Consider the following 14964-nt stretch of genomic DNA (forward strand, 5'->3'; position numbering starts at 1 on the left):
CAAGCTCGTTCGTAGCTGCACGATCGCCGCGGCCATGTCGGCTCTCCACTGCATGCTCGCCGCTGTGAGGTCGCCGCTGCGGCCACGCACGTGCCTTCTCGTGCTTGCAGCCGCCGTGGCCACGCCCGTGCCTGCTCGTGCTTGCAGTCGCCCGTGTGTGTGGTTGTGGAGAGATGAAGGAGAGAGGGGAGTGCGTGATGTGTGTACGTGCTGTGTGTGGGGATTTTTTTCGATAAAGGATGCTTTATTACTTTTTGGGAAAGCAATTACATCCAGCCTCTGCATAACCAGGATGCACACAGCCGTTTATGAGAACCAAGTCCAAAAAAGATGCCAAAACGAAAAAAACTAGGCGAGATACATATCGGAACGATGAATCATATAACGCCTAAGGTGTGGGAGGGGCTTCAATCCGTAGACTATGCTGCCACCCATGTAGGGAAAAAGTATCCCTCGCCGTAGCCTCCAACCGTGTACGGACCTCCGTAAATAGGTCTCGGTTCTCCATACGCTGAAGAGGTAACCACGAACGAAGAATCCCCGTACATCTGTAGATAACCTGCAACAAAGAGGAATTTTTGTCATTAAAAATCTTGTCATTTCTACTCAGCCAAAGCGCCCGGATAATCTGCTAGCGCCCCCACCCTAAGAAGCAACTTGAACCTTGAATCTATACCATGAAGCCAATTACCAAAGACATTGGCCACACTAGTCGGAGGATACAAGGTAGACGCTACTTGGATGACAGACCAAATAGATCTCGCAAACTGGCACCGGAAGAAGAGATGTTTAATAGTTTCATCATGATGAAGTGTGTGGGGATGTGGAAAGAAATAAAGAAGAGAGAGGAGCGGTGGTGGGATTAGGTGGGTGGAATATGCCATATTCAATATCTATGTGATCGAGCGGTCTGTATTCATTCTACTCTATACCATGCGGTTTTCGCCAATGCACACGATAAAGAAATTTCTTTGGCCGTGCGCATTTCTTTGCCGTACGTCGTTGTGCTTATTTGCCGTGATATATTTCTTTGTTGTGCTTTTTTTGTGAGTTGACGTGTGGTATTTCTTTGCACGGCATATATTTCTTTGCCTTGTGTTGCACGGCAAAACTTCTATGCACGACAACGCCAGTTTTTCCCGTAGTGACATCACCTAACTGAGAAATAAGTTAATTCTCAATCAACTTAGAATAAGTCAGTTCCTATATGTGTTACGTTTCACCATTTTGTTTTCCCCTCGAGGCATTTGTTCCCATCCGGTGTAGCCATATTGTCGTTGCTCTAACGAGTGTGAAAGTACCAGCACAAAGTAACAAAGTGTGGTAAATGTGCATTCTGAGGTAAATCACGTCAGATCAGAAAATACGGTCTCTCCAAGCAATGTTTTTTTTCTTCAACATAGCAGGCTGTGTAAATAAATGCGAAATTTGAAGGAAGGCGAGAATCTATGTGCTTTGGCACACCCCACATACACTACAAGAGAACTCCCCGTTAAGCAACGCATATGTCGCAACCACTTAAATAAACGTTGCAAAATTTATCCGTAGATACGCATATATGGGTTGCAGCTACATCCGTTATTCTCAACACAAAAGCCATACTAAAATAGAGAACAACAATAAAGCAACAAAAAATGCTAAAAAATTGGCGCTAAACCATATAGATCTTCCCATGAGTTAGATATACATATTCCAAAATTTTGGGCGCGGCCCGGATGAAAAATTCAATAATGTGGCGCGATCTGCTGAAAAGTTCATCGTTTCTATTTGTAGGCCCACAATGGAACTGCTCCTCTTATCTAGTCCCATCGACTCGTCCGCCCTCAGCAGTTCTTCCTCCCCAGTCCCCATCGCCCCAATCTCGTCACCAATGTTACGATCTCCCGTCGCCGGTGATCCCAACCACTCTAGACCGAAGAAACAGCCTCCCCGCAATCTCCTTGGCCCAATCCACCCAGATTTTGTGCAGCCGCCATCTGAAACGCAGCAGATGCCTAACCCTAGATCGGTGATCACCCGACTACTCCCGCGGCCGCCGGGAATTCTTCAGCCACTTTCCTTGAATTTTCATTCGCCGGAGGCCCGGAGCCAGGTAACTTATTTGTGCGCGCGCTGATCCAACAGCCGGATTTCGATATCCGTCTCAGTCAATCTCTCTATGCCTCATCCCGTGCTGCTCCTTCTCTCTCTTAGATCTCCGCATGTGAACATTCGAGGGTGCCTACTCCGTCGGTGACATCTGTGCCACAGTTCATTCTGCTGGGTTGGGAGCAACTCCTCGGCCTTGACAGGTTTCACTGAGCTTATTCCCTTTTATCTCTAATTCGTGTGTGTTGTTGCTTCAATATTTCTGCTTTCATAACTTTTTTGTTTGCCTCCTTTGCTATAATGGAACAGAGAAGACGCACAACATGGAACCTAGATGATGTGTTCACCATGAGCAGGCACTTATGTCATGTGAGCATCCTTCTTTGCTCATCTTCGTCCTCCATCAGTACTTTCTTCTGTATTTTAATATTTGGTTAACTCTGGTTGGTGTTTTCCAATACGACTATACGAGGTTGTGAGGCGTTGTCTACTGATGAGGATCTGCAAGTTGCTGCAAGTGCCCAGTGTCGCTGGTAAGCACTTGGGCAGATCTCTCATCGTGAGGGCAATTTTTTGTTTTTATTTCTCAAGGTATTTTCTGGAAGTGCACGTTGTTCTTAAGATATCAGATGTCAATCCTTATGAATCAGGTGACAAGGGATTAACTTATCAATGCCTATGGATTGTAGGCTAGGGTTTAGTTAGAAGTAGAGGGCAAGTAGATCTCGAAGGTTTCAGCCGAAAAGTACTCGACGAATATGAAAACTAGAGTTTGCAGACAATGATTCGATGATCTCTTCGTCCCTCGACTCCCCCTTTATATAAGAGGTGGAGCCGAGGGTTTCGTTTTGTACAAGTTACGTGAGTCCGGGACGGTTTCTAACTCATCCCGCCGGATTACAAATAACACTTCCTATTACAACTCTATCTTTTCCTTTAACACATCTTGGGCTTCCGAATCTTCTTATCCTTCGGGTAGTGGGCCTTCAATAAACCCCGGGTACTATATTCGGCAGGCCCATTTGGGATGCCTATGTCGAGTAGCCCCCGAGATTTTGCTTGAATCATAGAGTCAGGGAAAATCTCTACTGTTTATTTTTACTCGAAAGCTCTAACTTTCATACTTTTCCTCATAAAATTCTATATTGTACAGGGATATTGGTAGTTGGGGCTAGTTCATCTGACGGATCAGGTACTAGTTAACTGCTCTAGTGGCAATCCGCAACAACCTACTTCAAAATCACGTCCCTGGACATGATCTCGGGATACTGGTGTAAACTTCGACAGGTGCCGCTTAAGGTCTTACCATTCTGTCAAGTCCCAGTTGAATTTATCGAGTACCTAACGCGTCCGTTAGGATTTTTCTTCGTATCTGTTGATACGGATAAAAGTAGCAGAGCGCAGTCTTTGGCGATGCCACGCCCAGCAGAATAGTTCTGGGGTCTTACCTTCGCAAATTTGCGGCATTCAGAAATTGATCGCAACTTTGGCGTTCTGAGAATATATTGTCGAGTGCTTTTCCGGCTGTTGGAATGGCACATTTTATCGAGTCAAATATGACTTATTTTGCTCTCCCGATGGGAGTATATGTAGAGTTAATTATAACTCGAAATATACTCTCTTGCTGTTCTATTTTTCCTTTGTTAATTTCATCGGGCACGCGAACAGCGTTCCCGATGGGAGTAGCCCCCGAGGCTACAGCCAAGAACTTGTGCTTGGTTGTAGGCTCAACATTTTAATCCACCTTGTCGCTATATTGCCATTATCTCCCGATATTCTTTCCTCTTCTTCTTCTTCTCTCTCTTTTTTTTTTTTTTTTTTTATATCTCTCGGGTGCGCGAACAGCGCTCCCGATGGGAGTAGCCCCCGAGGCTACAGTCAAGAGCTTGTGCTTGACTGTAGGCTCAACATTTTCTATATTTGCCATAGTCGAAATTTTACTTTTTTCGAAGTAGCCCCCGAGCATTTGGGCAAAAACTTGTTTTTGACCAAAGGCTCCCGAAGTATGCAAATAAGTCATCCTGTCGCCATTCTCCTTTTATTTTTCTTGTTGACACATTTTTCCTTGGCAAATTTTCTTCAACTCCATCAATGGCCGAGATTTTTCTGTTTTGTGGGTCCATCGTTTCCACCACGTTGACACGTCGTGCAAGTGGGGGACACACGTCCTCCGCTTTTTCTGGCGCACGTACTGTAACGCCTATCCCAGTAAAAATACTTTTTTGCCCTTGTGTCTAGAAGATCTATTCTCACCATACGATCTCCTCATCCAACGGCACACTGCTTCACCCAATTCTTATATAAACCTGTCTTCAACCTCCGTTCATCCCTCGCTTGCGCCGCTCACCTGTTCCTCTTCGCAAAACTTTCCCCGCGCCCAACTCTCTCTCGATTTCCCGCACTCGCATACATTGCTCGCCCACCGCCGTTGATGCCACCGCGCGCGCGCTCGACTCGCCACAAGCACTCCGAGTCCGCGATGGCTGCTGAAGATCTTGAGTGGGAGAGATCTAAAATCTCCAATCAAGACGTCAACCTGATGAAGAGGCTTGGCCTTATGAAGAGGGAAGACGCCATCCGCTTTCCCAGCGAAGAAATCTATCCCAACCCTCCAATGGAGTATCGGGTTAGTTTTGTTGATCATCTCATCCGTGGCCTCTCTCCCCCAATCCATGATTTCCTCCGCGGTCTTCTCTTTGTTTACGGGATTCAGTTGCACCAGCTGACTCCCAATTCGATCCTCGATATTTCTATTTTTATCACTCTTTGTGAATGCTTCCTTGGAGTCGCTCCCAATTGGGCTCTTTGGAAGCGCATTTTCTGCCTTCGCCGCAATGGCGCGCACAACGCCACCTACAACATAGGTGGCGTAGTTATCTGTGTCCGAACCGATGTCGACTATTTCGACGTCAAATTTCCCGACTCTGTTCAAGGATGGCGCAAGAGGTGGCTCTATATACACGAAGAAAGCGCCAATTCCGTGGAACACAACATAGTTCCCTTCGATGGAAACGCGAAGATTCAACGCCGCCACTCCTGGGACGCCGAAGTTTCCGAAGAAGAGAAAAAGGCGACAGAAGCTCTTATGTCTCGTATTCATCAGCTCCAAAATACTCGAGGCAAAGAGTTATCTGGTGTCCAAATCACAGCCTATTTTCTTAGAATTAGAGTGCAGCCTCTTCAGGCTCGCAAAAATCCCCTTTGGACATACTCGGTGCCAATGACGCCAATAAGCTCTCCGGAGATCTTTCCGTGAAGGACTTGGAGAAGCTTATTCGAAGAATTACCTCGCTGAGTAAGAAGGATCCTATTCCTTCCTCCTCGTCGCGTGGCACCCTACAACTCCACCAATCCTCTTCCCGAGGTATTTTGTCTTCTCGAATTTTTATCTTGTTCCGAATTTTTCCTGCATCTCATTGTATTAATATCTCGCTATTTTTCCCTTTGTCGCTATTTTTTATAGGATCACCCTACTATGGCTTCCCTTCCTCCTCTTCCGGAGGATGGAGAAGTCGAAGAAATGGGTATAGTTGCCGAAGATGCTCAAGGCTCTTCTGTTCCTGAAAGTGAAGTCGCGGGTTCTCACAAATCTGCGGCTTCTCATGAGAAAGAGGCTGAGTCTGAGGCCAGTGAATCGACTGAATCCCTTCCTCCTGCTGTTTCTCCAAAGAACAAAAGGAAAAGGACTGAAGCCGGGGATTCTGGCATTTCTAAGGCTGAAGAAGTTGTTCCTTCTCATCCGAAGGCAGCTTATGATCCTTATGTTGAGTCCCTCATCAGCTCGTAAGTCAACTTTATCTCTCCTCCCCTTTTTTATGTACTCGAAAGATTTAACTTGTCTTGCTTTTTGTACTGTCGATTTTTGTTCACTAGTGATGAGGAAGAAGAAGTACCAGTTACTGACGTAGCTCCTCGGACCAGCACGTCACGTACTGTGCTTGTTTCAGACACGTTAGTTGAAGGAGATGAAACATCGCCTCCCCAACAAAACGTCGTCCCCACTACTCCACCATCGAGCCCCCTTGTCCCGTCGCCAAAAAGGGCAAGGGTTGAAATGATCGTTGAGCCTCCTCCTCAACCGAGCAACTATTCGTCGCAGCTCTTGGATGATGTAAGTTTATCGAGATCCATCTTTCCTCTTTTTTGCTTTTATGGAACCTTACTTTTTGTAATGCCGAAGTTTTTCCCCTCCTTTTCTTCTTCTTTGACAGCCTATGATCAAGGATCTTATCCGCATCGGGTCCCAATTTATTGGGTACCGCGAGTATGCCAGCAGAGCCGAAGGTAACGACTTTTATACTCGCTGTTTTTCCCTGGTTTTTTACTCATGCTGCCTGTCGCTATTTTTGATCTTTCTTTTCCACATCTCAACAGAAAAACTTGCGGAGGCTAACCAACGTGTCGAGACACTTGCTCGAAAACTCGAGCAAAGTGAGACGGCTCGTAAGAAGGCTGAGCTTGCCGCTAGCGAAGCTAGAGCTGAAGCTGATGATGCCAAAGCAAAGGCCGCTAGTGTCGAAGAAATGCAGCAAAGGCTCAAAGATGCTGAATCTGCCTTACACGAGCAAAAAACTGCACAAGCTGCACGTGAGCAAGGGGTCATCAAGCGTTTGAAGTCGCAATGTCGACGTACGCTGAGTAATATCCTTAATTTCTTCTATTTTGTTGCATTTCCTGTATCTTGGTTTTCGACTAATATTTTGTTTCGCGTGGCAGCCCAAACAGATCAGGATTTTGATCTGGAAAATCCCGTCAACGATCCTCTCCTTGACGCACTCTCTCTTTTGGAATTGCATGGGCGCGAAATTCGTGAAGGCGTGGCCAATGCCAGTGCGGGTTTGTCGGCGTTGTTCCCCTACTTCTTTCCGAAGAAAGAGGAACCTTCGACTTTCCTTGACCTTGCCAAGCTTTTCAATCCATCGGAAGATCTTGGGCTGAAGATGCGCCATGAAAATATGAAGGTGGCTGTTGAAAATACTCGTTGCTCGGTTGCCGACAGCCGGCGGACTCTCGACTGGATGAAGGTTGGCGACGCCGATCGGATAGAACAGATCGAGGTGGAAGTCACTGATGAAGGCGGCCAAGCCCAATACGAAGAAAATCTTGGCGTATCTCGGGATCAAGCCAACTTCGACTCCTAGCTCCTCGAGGCCGGAGGTCTAGTGGCATGCCTCTTTGTTTCCTTTTCCGTTTCTTTTGCTCTTGTCGCCATTTTAGCCTTGGCGACAATTACTCACTTAGTCTTCCTGGAGAACTTTCTTTTGTAATACCCATGTAAATATTCTAGCAAGTAAATGAAATTTTCCTTCGTGCTTTTCATTGATCCTGGGCCTTTCTTTTCCAGTTAATATTTGATAACTACTCGACTCCTCCTCGCTCTGCCGCTGCTTCACCTGCCTCTTCCTTCTCGAAGAAAATATTAGTCGACCCTAGTCTCGTCAAGAGTTCATCAAGCGGGCATTTGTCGGAAGATTTGCAAGAACTTCGACAACAGCTTCAGTCTATGAAGAAACAAACTTTGGTCATGATGGAACAATCTCGAAAAGCCTCTGAAGGAGAAAAACTTGCTCTCCATCAAGCCGAAGAAGCTGTGGCTGCTAGGGATGCTGTCTGTATCGGAAGCAAAGGGAGCCACAACCCGAGAAAATAGTATGCTTGAGCTGATGCTAGAGGCTAGCACAGATATGCTAGGTACGTTTTTGCCTTCTTTTGATGCCTCTCCTTAATCTTGCTGTGCCTTTCTTCCAATTTCTTGCCCTGTTGCTTTTAACGAGCTCGGCTCTTGATTCTGCTGCCGAAGATCGGAGGGTGAATGAGAGGACAAATCTTCTTGTTAACCTCTCCCTTAATCATGGGTGTTTGTTCGGGCCACTCCCGAACGAACCCAACAAATTGTTAGGTTCCAAGATCGTGCTTGCCAGGTGCGCGATTTTCTCAGCTTTTGCACGTCGACATTAACCCTTGTCTATAGGAATCTGTTTCCGAGAAACGAGGTTCCAAAAACTCTTCCCGAATTATTGGAGGTATTCGGAGATGCTCCTCGCATCCATAACTTTGTGCGGGCTCAACTCACTGCTGGAGCTAGGTTTGCCATGATTATGATAAACATTTGTTATCCAAAGTTGGACCTGACGAAGATTGTTGCTGGTTGCCTGGCCAAGAAAACGCGTCGGAAAAACGATATTGACTCAATCGATGCCATGGTAGCTCCTGTGGCTGAGTCGATGATTGATGAACTTCTTCGGATGGATTCCGAGTTCTTTACCAAGGGTTCGTATGTTGAACACAAAACGACCAGGGGTTTGTCGGTAGATACTATCTTGGGATTTAATTGACTTGTATCATTGTTAGAAAACCTTGTGTCTCCTCTCTCTTTTTTGTATTTCCGAAGTAACTTATTGTATGTTGCTGAGGTCTTCTATGTTGTTGAAGCCCCCGAGCCTGACTAGGCGAAGATTGCGCTATTTTTCCTTCCTTGAAATCTGTTTTTTCTGCTGGAATAGAACATCTTTGTTTTTCCCTTGAGTATCTTTGATGTCGAAGTTCTATATTTACATGGCGAGGTTTTTAAACCAAGGCACTTACGTTGTTTTGATGTGTATACTATATTTTTTATTGCTGTCTTCCGATTTTGTTATATTTGGCGAGGTATTAATGTACCAAGGCGAAATATTTCAGTGAATCTATATTGTATGTTTTTTGAGACTTGGGCGTTTGAGCCCCCGAGCGTGTCGAGGAATAAGAAGTGTATCTCCACTATCTTTATTATATTGCAGCACCACGAGCCCGCCTCATTAAAAACCTTTCCCCGCCCCACTCGGTGCCCCGAAAAAGGAAAAGAGTGCGTCTGAAAACTCGTGGGCGTTTCAGTACATTGAAGTTTTACAAGGACTATATTTCGACTCTAGGCGTAGAACCGCCTAAGCTGCGCCACGTTCCAGGGGTTTGGCTCCTCCACCCCTGTCTTCTTGTCTTTTATCCTGTATGCTCCTCCTCCGATTACTTCCGTGACGATGTAAGGACCAAGCCATGGTGACTCGAGTTTTTCATGACTTTTTTGCGTGAGCCGAAGAACTAAGTCCCCCACTTGAAAAGACCTTGGCCGCAAACGTCGACTGTGGTAATTTTTCAAGTCCTGTTGATATTTTGTAACCCTTGATAATACCTCGTCTCGAGCTTCATCAAGTGCGTCTACATCGTCTTCCAATGCTATCCTTGAAGCTTCTTCATCATATGTTGTGACTCTAGGAGAGTCGTGCTCTATTTCTATTGGAAGTACTGCCTCTGCGCCATGGACCAGAAAAAACGGGGTTTCTTGTGTCGCCGTATTTGGTGTTGTTCGGATGCTCCACAGCACACTTGGTAGTTCTTCAGGCCAGATATGTCGAGATTTTTCTAAAGGTCCCAACGAGACGTTTCTTGATGCCATTGCAGATGATGCCATTGGCTTTCTCGACTTGCCCATTGGTTTGAGGATGTGCAACTGACGCGAAGTTCAGCTTGATACCCACCTCTTTGCAATAGTCTTTGAATTCATTGGATGTGAAATTGCTGCCGTTGTCTGTGACTATGCTGTGGGGCACTCCAAATCTGAAGACGAGGCCTTGTATGAATTTTACTGCAGATGCTCCGTCTGGTGAATTTATCGGCTTCGCTTCTATCCACTTTGTAAATTTGTCGACGGCTACTAGCATGTACTCCTTTCCTCCCGGCCATGATTTATGTAACTTGCCCACCATATCGAGTCCCCATTGTGCAAAGGGCCACGACAAAGGTATTGGTGCTAGCTCGCTCGCCGGAGAGTGAGGTTTTGCGTCAAACCTTTGACACGCGTCGCAAGTTCGTACTATGTCCTTAGTATCCTCAATTGCTGTTAACCAGTAGAATCCTGCCCGAAAAACCTTGGCTGCGATAGCTCGACTACTTGCGTGGTGGCCACATATTCCTTCGTGTACATCCTTCAGAATTATTCTTCCTTCTTCAGGTGTGACGCACCTTTGCAAGACGCCTGAGATACTTCTCTTATATAATTCTCCCTTAACCACTGTGAAAGCTTTGGATCGTCGAATTACTCGCCTTGCCTCGACTGGATCGTCGGGTATTTCTTTCCTGAGTATATATGATATGTATGGCTGCATCCATGGTATTTGTATTATCATGACCAGGTCTTGCTCTTCTTCTTCTTCCTCTTGCTTCTCCTTGGTAGCCCCCGAGGGTTTCTTCTCCTTCTTTTTTGATTTTGTCGACTCAGTGGATCTCTCTGTTATCTCTTCCCAAAATACACCTGGTGGGACCGCAAGGCACCGCGACCCGATGTTTGCCGAACGTCGGCTTCGTCGTTGCTCGGTCTACTAATATGATTTACTTCGCATCCATCGAACAACTTCTCGAGCTCATTGTACACCTCCTTGTATGCCATCATGCTATCATTGACTGCGTCACATTGGTTCATAACTTGCTGAGCTACCAACTCGTGAATCGCCAAAGATTTTTAATCGAGTTGCTCCGCAGGCTTTCGCCATCTTCATCCCGTGTATGAGAGCCTCATATTCTGCTTCATTGTTAGACGCGTTAGGGAACGTCATCCGGAGGATGTACTTCAACTTGTCGCCTTCAGGTGATATGAGTACTACTCCTGCGCCAGCCCCTTCTAGTCTCTTGGACCCATCAAAGTTCATAGTCCAGGTTCTCGATAAATCTGGGGGTCCTGTATTTTGCAACTCCATCCACTCTGCGATGAAGTCCGGTAGTATTTGCGACTTTATTGCTTTTCTTTTTTCATACGTGATGTCCCGAGGGGAAAGTTCTATTCCCCAAAGGGAGACACGACCCGTAGCTTCGGGGTTGTTCAGTATATTTGACAAAGGAGCTTCATTGACCACTATGATCGGGTGTGCCGAAAAATAGTGGCGCAATTTTCGTGCTGTCGTGAACACTCCATATGCTAGCTTTTGGTACTGAGGGTACCTTTGTTTTGAGGGAGACAAGACTTCGCTCACGAAGTATACTGGTCGCTGTACTCCATGGACTTTCTTGACATTCGTTGTCTCTTAATTGAGGAAGCCTTAAGATGCTGTTTTTTAAGTTTCAAATTTTGGTAACGATCAGCTACACTAATATGGATGATTAGCGTGCACAGAATTCTGCTGTTTACTTATGAGTGCTGAATTCTCAGTATAAGAAATGTGTGTATGCTACTTTTCAATTTTTTCTAGCTGAATCTCTATGGGTAGGAGTATACATGTTCCTATTATAATGAAGTTTGATACTACATAATATCAATTGCATCTTATATTTAGATTACCTTTTACTACATGTTATACAGAACAAAAAACATGTCTGCTATGCCCTTGCTACATTGTGTAGAATACATGCTACTTGGGCCCAAGATGTCAGGCAATAGCATGGGAAGCTCTGGTGTATCACCATTCATCAACGTTTAACTGATAATGATGATTTGCTACATGTGTTTTTTTTTTGAAGAGATATATGTCTTGCATTTCCTAGGTTTCGAACTTCATATGTTAAGATTTATAATGTTTATATGTACTTTTTAATTACAAGTTTGGGACAAGGGTTGACCACTACTGCACATAGTATTGGATTTGTATTTTTTGGTACCTAACTTCATCTGTGCTGTTCTATATCTTCAGACCTTATACGACTCAGAGAGGAGAAATGGATGCTGAAATCGAAATCGAACAGTTTTCCATATATATTTGTGGCAAGTGTTCCATTTCTGAAGTTAATACATACTATTGGACCTGAGTAATCATCAGTTTGTCTCTACTCCTTGGTTCTGTCTGTTTTGTGGAAGTAATAGTAGAATACACTATACTGGTCTAGATTTCCACTTTGATACTGAAATAAGAATTTTTATTTTTGCAGGACCAAACGATCAACAAGAACTTCATTCGGATATATGTTCTGAACATATCTAACGGCAGAATATTAGTAGCAATATATATAGTAGTTAGATTGTCATTTTGAATCAAGATTGTAACCAGTGTACTCTTTGAACAATTTCCATGTATTGTGATAGTGATTCAAAGTTTAGAATCAGGATTGTAAGTTGTGCAATTTATGTATTTTTACAGTGATTTATATAATATGCAGTGGATTATTTCTTCACGAGATGCAGTTTTATTTAGTGTGGTGGTATGTCTCTAGTAAATTATATTCTCTCGCTGAGAAGAAGATTGAGGCGCTCAAACTATGCAGTCCATAATTAATGCGTATTATGAAATAAAGAATATGTATTTAAATAAAATGATCAATTCGTTGTGTAGTCTACCAACGCGCTCAAACTATGTTGCTATTTTGCAACGCTCTTTATCCATGGTTACCAACGGAGCTATATGCGTTGCATTACGCCCTTGCAACACCAAAAAACGCAACGCACCATTATCCGTTGGTAAACGCGGTAGCAACGCCTATATGAACATTTAGATACAGATAAAAGTGTTGTTGTAGGAGGGGTTTTCTTGTAGTGATATCCGACTCAAATTTCCCGTGGGAATAATCGTAAGAGCATCTCCAGTCGCGTCCTCCAAACCGTCCTCCAAACGGCACCGGATTGAGCGTTTGGGGGACGTGATTCGTTCGTGCCATGTTTGGGGGACGTCGCTCCCCAGCCGCGTCCCTCAAACGCCGCCCCCAAACATTAAGGGCTCCTTTGATTCATAGGATTGATATAGGAATTATGTAGGAATTGGATCCTATAGGAAAATTTCTATACAAGTCATTTGATTCATAGGAACATATCCTATAGGAATTATTCCTATAGGAATCTTGTAGTACAAATCCTATAGGAAAAAAGCATTAGCTCATACCTCATGGAAAAATTCCTTTGCTACAATCAAAGACACACCATATTCCTATAGGATTCAACTTGGCATGACATTCCAATCCTACACCTTTCCTATTCCTACACTCTTCATATTCCTATGAATCAAAGGAGCCCTAAAATATTTAATTTTTGTTTTTTTGCATTGTTATTTCAATAAAGAGAAGAAATATTCAACAAACTAATACATAATTGGAACGTGGTTTACACGAAGACATAATTTAGAACATGGTTTTCCACAAACTAATACATAGTTTGAACCATGGTTGACACAAATATAAAATATTGCAAAAGAACTAAATCTAACTAGGTCGGGCATCGAAGGTTTCGTGTGTTCGCTGCTAAGAAAGAACACTCGAGGGCACACCCAGTCACCCAAACTAAAAAATCCAGCTGGTGAGGGTGCCCCTGTTGGTTCTTCCGAGGAAGAACAACCAGAAACCTTCGTGCATATATTCGCTGCGAAGAAACAACACTCACCAGTCGTCGTCCTCGTCGGTGATGTCGCCGTGGTAGTTCCGGCGGCAACGCGTCTCGTTGAACACCTTGACGCTCATGTCCATGTCGTCAAAGTAGGAGAACACGAGCACGAAGTCGGCTTCGAGGCGGTGGTAGCACGCGAACTTCTCCCAACCGATGTGGAGGTACATCTTACCGCGTGTGTCGTAGATCACGTCGACGATCCACCGGTAGTAGCCGTAGTCATCCTCCCGCAGATGCAGCGAGCGCGGGCGCTCGTCGCTGGCGACGTAGTCGGCGAAGGTGACCGGCAACCTCTGGATGCCATGTGGATCGCCCTTGAGGACGATGATGAACTCGAACAGCACGGCCCCCTCCTCGTCCTGCATGTCCCACGATGAGGACGACGACGGCGTCGCAGGCGAGGCGAGCGTGCAGCTCTGCCGCGGCCGCGGCCACGATCACGACCACGGCCGCGAGCTCGGCCTCCGCCTCTACCAGCCATGTCGTCGACTCTTGAGATGGTGGCGGCTAGGGTTGGGGAGAGAGGCGCTAGGGTTTGTGTGTGAGAGGGACGATGAGAGGCGACCCTTTTTATTGGCCGAAGGGAGGCGGGGGAGCGGTGGCGCTCATTAACGCCGCCACGTAGAGCTAGGCGCGACGAGACGCTTCGCTGCGCCTCTACAGGAACTATTGCTGCGCGTCAATAACTTCCGTCGTGAGGTAGGCGACAGTTAGGTTAAAATTCAATGTGCCGCTGACGCGTCGGTCCCGCCACTCTCCGCCTCGCTTTTCGGTGTGTCCGGCGTCCCCGGAGCGTCCCCTGTGTAGCGGGAACGGGCTCGGGGCGCCGGACACCGTATCGGGACGCGCCGGACAAAAATCTGACACTTTGAGGGACGATTTGGGAAATGCGAGGGGATGCTCTAAGGTTGGTCTCACTACTACCCTGTCGACATGAGTGTGGGAGACAGCAGGCAGAGGCGCGCGTTGACCCACTGAAATCAATCCTGGTGTACATAATGTTGGTCTCAGGGCATCTCCAACCACGCGACCCAAACGGACGCGTTGGGCCGTCCGTTTTGGGCCGTTTGGGTCGCCGCCCGGACACGCGGAAAGCGTCCCGCGTCCGCGTGTCCGTTTGGGTCGCGCGCTGCGCCCAATGCGCGGACGCATCGCATAGGGCTAATTTAAACGAAATTTGAACAAAATGCGAATTTAAACGAAATTTTATTGAACATATGCCCTATTTTGGGCAAATTTGTACATAGCCCTATTTTGGGCAAATAAAACTAACAAAAGAAGCCCCTATATGGGCTTTTAAATTTAAACTAATATAGAAAACCCTCTATTAGGGTTAGGTCGGCGGCGAGGTGGCCGCCGGTGCGCCGCCTAGCCCCTGTGGGCGTCGTCGGCGACGTCGTCGTCGTGGACGACGTCCCCGGGCGGCGACGCGCTGTTGTGGCTGGACCGCGCCGGGGACTCCGGCCACGGAGACCACAGGGCCTCCTCCCACGGCGAGTGGGGGTCCGGAGCCACCCGAGGCTGCGGCGGCGCACGGAGCAGCGCCT

General features: G+C 46.2%; 1 protein-coding gene across 2 annotated transcripts; it reads left to right on the top strand.

Annotated features, from left to right (window-relative positions):
- The first annotated feature begins 1701 nt into the window (after nucleotides 1-1701).
- LOC124650337 lies at nucleotides 1702-11798 on the top strand. Of its 2 annotated transcripts, XR_006986963.1 has the most exons (4): nucleotides 1702-2092; nucleotides 2194-2291; nucleotides 2398-2621; nucleotides 11742-11798. XR_006986963.1 is itself a non-coding variant. In XM_047189872.1 (3 exons), exons 1-3 carry the CDS (start codon nucleotides 1781-1783, stop codon nucleotides 2420-2422), a joined length of 435 nt encoding a protein of 144 aa, XP_047045828.1. In that variant the 5' UTR covers nucleotides 1702-1780; the 3' UTR covers nucleotides 2423-2732. The 2 variants fall into 2 exon arrangements, 1 of the variants encoding a protein (XP_047045828.1); XM_047189872.1 differs by lacking the exon at nucleotides 11742-11798 and having other exon boundaries at nucleotides 2398-2732.
- The last annotated feature ends 3166 nt before the right edge of the window (nucleotides 11799-14964 follow it).

Source organism: Lolium rigidum, chromosome 4 (genome assembly GCF_022539505.1).
Source record: "Lolium rigidum isolate FL_2022 chromosome 4, APGP_CSIRO_Lrig_0.1, whole genome shotgun sequence".
In the NCBI taxonomy this organism is placed as follows: Eukaryota; Viridiplantae; Streptophyta; class Magnoliopsida; order Poales; family Poaceae; genus Lolium; species Lolium rigidum.